This window comes from Vigna umbellata, chromosome 4 (genome assembly GCF_029865625.1).
Source record: "Vigna umbellata cultivar VRB3 chromosome 4, Vumbellata_1.0, whole genome shotgun sequence".
NCBI lineage: Eukaryota > Viridiplantae > Streptophyta > Magnoliopsida > Fabales > Fabaceae > Vigna > Vigna umbellata.
The window spans coordinates 37,839,639-37,844,432 of record NC_142168.1 but is presented as its reverse complement, the minus strand read 5'-3'; the positions used below and the strand labels follow the sequence as shown (position 1 = coordinate 37,844,432).

At 35.0% G+C, this 4,794-nt stretch overlaps 1 protein-coding gene across 1 annotated transcript; it reads right to left on the bottom strand.

The window, feature by feature from the left end:
* Positions 1-1,046: 1,046 nt before the first annotated feature.
* Positions 1,047-4,079, bottom strand: LOC124834961 (putative mitochondrial saccharopine dehydrogenase-like oxidoreductase At5g39410). Its single transcript, XM_047309802.2, has 2 exons — positions 3,260-4,079; positions 1,047-1,891 (listed from the first exon to the last, which is right to left on the bottom strand). The coding sequence occupies exons 1-2, from the start codon at positions 3,944-3,946 to the stop codon at positions 1,202-1,204; spliced, it is 1,377 nt and encodes a 458-aa protein (XP_047165758.1). The 5' UTR covers positions 3,947-4,079; the 3' UTR covers positions 1,047-1,201.
* Between the last annotated feature and the right edge of the window lie 715 nt (positions 4,080-4,794).

Here is a 4,794-nt window from a genome sequence, read left to right as displayed (position 1 = left end):
ATACATTTTATACCTCGAAAGTTGTATTTGAAATTTAAGGAATGAATTTAACAAAGTACTCTAATTTTAGTAGCATTTCAATTATACCTTTAACAAAGTACTCTAATTTTAGTAGCATTTCAATTATACCTTTTATACCTCAAAAATTGTTAACTGTATTTTTTAAATGGAATATAAATAAACAAGAAGAAATTATAATCATACGCAATTAAATAGTTAAAATTAAGATTGAACGGAACACATTTATAATAAATTGCAAAAAAATTAACATTTATTTTTGTAAAAATTTGGAAAAGTTTGAATTAATATTGTAATGATAATTTTATGAAATTGATTTATTTTAGTCATTTTAGACACATGTGATGTTCGAACTAAATTAACTTGTATTTAAAATTTTAGAAAGGAATTTAACAAAATACTCTAAATTTAATAACATTTCAATCATACATTTTATACCTAGAAAGTTATTAACTCTATTTTTTAAATAGATTATAAATGAATAAGAAGTTATAATCATGCGCAATTAAATAGCTCAAATTAATATTAAACGGGAACACATTTGTATCAATTGTGAAAAAATCAACATTTATTTTGGTAAAAAATTTGGAAAGTACGAATTAATTTTGTAGTCATAGTTTTCTGACTTTCATTAAAGGTCTCTTATGTGCACGAGGTTAGATGTTGATCTTACATTACAATCTCATTCATTTATTTTTGCAAAATGTAATTTACATTATTGCAAACAAACTCCAAATTTGAGTTGTTCTATTTCAGAGAGAGAAAAAAACCTAATTGAATACGGTGTGAATTTTGTTATACTCGACTTTCCATTTTAAGTAGATCAATATCTTCACAATAACATGCCTTAGAATTTCGTAGTCATTCTTACACTTTATGTACACTTTTATCAGCTCAATGACATTGCAATCTCCCAACCGTGTTTCTACTCAATATTCAGTGTCAAGTTCCTTCCACATTCAAACCAAACCATCAATCTCAAACTTTGGCCTGACTAATAGTTATGGCTTTCGACTTAGTGGTAAACGTTCGATCCAACAAATTCTCCATTTCTAAGTAAATTAAGCCCCAAAATATAACTTTAGTATCCTTACAAAATATAGACAAATAGAACAAAGAAGGTTCTCTAATTTCTTTATCATAACTTGTGCATTCAGACCAATGAAAGATGAACTGCAGAGTGTCATGTAGAAAGGGAACTTTTTGATATGACATGAAAAGATATTCCATTTTGTTGAAGCCGTTCCTGGAGATCAGTTGCACCAAATACAATCCCAGGAGTGTAAACTCCTCCCTTTGGTAGATTCTCTCTTTGGCTGTGAAGAATAAGAGCACACTGAATCAGAATTATAGGAGTGCTCACATATCCCATTTCAGGTCCCATTACTCTTGTAATAATTTCCATGTCAGGTTTCTTCTTTCCCTCTGCTGCAAGCCTCTCATTGCTGAAACCATCTCCAATAAACCACATCTTAAATGAAGCACTCGCAATCTCTTCTTCAGAAGGTCCATTCTTGCTGAACCCTCCAAAGGTGAAGATGGAAGGATATTTCAACAGAAGCCATCTTCCAAAAGAGAATCTTCCCAAAACACCAATCAGCATTCCGATCATAATAAATCCAAACATGTGCAGCAAAGATTTTGAGCCCAGTTTCACTCCAAAATGAGCCGGCTTCACAGATGACCAGAAGGCTTTCCTTTTCTCAACCATCTCTTCACTCTCATTCATCCCAGGTAGTCCATCAGGGGATTCGGTTAGAGTTGAAAGAGTTCTTCCAACAAGAGTTGCATCTGCTGATGGTAGTGTTACACCCCACATGCCTATTTTCTTCTGGTGTTCTATTATTTCTCCCTTGGGTGGGGGCCCAGGAATCTGCAACCATGCATGGGTAAGAAAAGTTGGCAAATAACACATGATAAAAATGGACAATTAGTTTTAAGATTATAAACGCAATTTGAAGGGTATATATCCTAGAATATATACTCTAGCATTAGTGTTCTCTGTCAAAAACAATACAAAGTTCCATGAACATGATCACATTAAGTTAATCACAATTTTAGATGATGATGGATAATTGATTTTTTTAAAAGAAATGAAAATCAACAACCAGCACAAGTAACTCAATGATCATAATAATATGATGCCCAGTCGAAGAGATTGTGTGTAGTGTGAGGAATGAAGATCAGATATCTCAAGCATCTTGAGGGTTCTCAAAAACTGTTATATATTGCAGGTTGCAGGCAAACATTGTCGTTTGAGTTCTGTGAACTCTGTTTACTGTATCTTGAGCTCTATGAAGGGTAGAAATTAAAAACCAAAAAACATTCCAATCATATCAAAATTCATGAGTAGGTGATATGAATTAGTGAGTTTAATAATTGTCAGTGTAAGAGTTTTTTACACTGTCAAGCAAGGGTGACTCTTACAATATGAGCTAGCTTTTGAGATTGATTTAATGGTTTGTTTAGACAAGTTTCTCCACAAGCACTTGCCAGAGAGAGAAATAAGAAGAAAAAAATGAGATGAGTTTCTCCATCAGCTAAAATTATATTACACAAGTTAAAAATACGAAAATAGAAACTTATAGAAGAGATCTTTTACATATTAGCATAAGCATAACCTGATTTTAACTTTTTGGAGAAATTAATTTTACTTTTTCTCCCAAAAGGTGCTTATGAAAAAATTTGTCCAACAGACAAAAATTCTAGAACTCAACAAACATGTATGATTGTTAGTGGCAGAGATAACATTATGAGTTGTTCATTCTTTTAAATTCTCAGCAGCTATATTCCTAATATAAAACCCAACAAACAAGAATGAAGAACACAAAATCGAATTAAATTCAAGTGAACCTCAACTCTCTCTTCAAGATTGTGTCATCATGGTATCATAACATTGAAGAACTCAACTTCTAAGACTCAACAAAACTTGTCACATAATACATATGAAAACTTGTGATTGGAAGACAGTGTAAAAGGGAGATCTCTACATGAATGATTTCTCCTTTGCTAGTTCATTTCTCCCTCTTTCTCCTCCACCATGGAATTCAATTCTTCTGCAGGTATGATTTCCACTGATCAAATCTCAGATGCTAAACCTAATCTAATTATCTATTGCTACTCAGAATCCCAACAAACAATAAAGAAGAATGCACAAGAAATTGAATTAAATTCAAGTGAAATAAACCACTCCAATCAAAATTTGTGCTTATCATTACTATCACATCATATCATATCATACCTTAGGTTTTACTCTGATGACTCTACGCTGTTCAATCTCCTTCAAATCCTTGACAGCCATAACCGCAGACTCAAACGTTCCAAAATTCCCCACAATCCTCCTCTCCGACTCCAAGCCAAGATACGCCTCCACCCTGTTGGGCCGGGCCGGGCCCACCCACTGCCTCGAGTGGAACAAAAACCCCATCTCCGCCGGCACCGAGTCAAACCCACAAGCCGAAACCACCAAAGCTCCGTTCTTTACAGCCTGCACATGGTGTTCACGCTCCATGCGCTCCATGAACTCGGTCTCGCCGGTGATGTCGAGGTAGTCGCAGCCGGCGGCTACACACGCGGCGACAACGGGCGCCCCGTGGCGGCGGAAGGGGCCGACGCAGTTGAGGAGGATGCGCGCGCGGTCGCATAGCGCCCGGAGGGAGGCGGCGTCGGCGGTGTCGGCGGCAAGGATGGGGATGGAAGGTGGCGGATTGGGCCTGGCAGCCCAGTTGAGAGTTTGGGCCAATTTGGAGGTGTCGCGGCCCGCTATGGCGATGGAGTTGAAATTGGTGAGGAATTTTAGGGCTTCTCTAAGAACATGCTTGCCGGTGAAACCAGAGGCTCCGAGGATTACAATGTCGAACTTTGAGGTTGGTGCTGACACTGCCATGTCTTTTTCTTTCTCACTTTTCACTTCTTCACATGAACACATGAACAACAAAAACACACTTCATGGAGTTCCTTTGATTTTTGCAAGAGAATTGTTAATGGTTGAAAGCTCAAATCTTGGATATCATGATGTAAGTGATTCTTTTGGGAATGAATTACAGTATAATTTTTAAGATTAGGTTTTGTTTCTTTAATTGACCTGTTTTGTACCTGATTGAATACGAAAATGATTAATTAGAACGCATAAATTATGTGATTTTCATTTCAACTCTCAACTACCATAAAATCTGTCACAAATCAGTTTCCAAGACTCAAACTTTCACTGGCATTCTTTTTCTTTTCAAGTTGTACGGTTAATAATCTTAATTTACAAAAATCAATAAGATAATTTTGTTTAATATTTAATCTGATTCTAAAAGATAAAAAAAGTAATCATCAATTGATAATAAGAACTAAGAGTGTAATATCACTTATTACAATTACAAAAAAAAACACACAGATATATATAATAAAAATATGGTTTAATCCTTTTCGACATCACGATGGCTCCTCGTTTTCTAAAGTGTATCAAAATGGTCCTTAATTTTGAAAATTAATATCAATTGAGTCCTTTTCGTTAAGTTGGCTGGACGGCGTTAAAAAAATTGATGAGTGGATGCTGAGATGACGAAGGAACGCTCGTCCAGCCAACTTAACGGAAATGACTCAATTGATATCAATTTTCAAAAACGAGGACCCAATTGAGACATTCGTACATAAATAGGGATGTCGAAAAGGATTAAACCTAAAAATATCTATCTCTTAATCACTCTTCACTTATCATAATATAATTAAACTTTGACCTGAAATATTATCTATGTATAATATTACAATTAAAAATGACAGACAATA

Excerpts from the sequence above, each read along its gene's own strand:
- LOC124834961 (XM_047309802.2), bottom strand. The coding sequence starts at position 3,946 with ATGTGTTCATGTGAAGAAGTGAAAAGTGAGAAAGAAAAAGACATGGCA. Across the intron at positions 1,892-3,259 it reads TCATCAGAGTAAAACCTAAG|ATTCCTGGGCCCCCACCCAA; the intron begins GTATGATATGAT and ends GCATGGTTGCAG.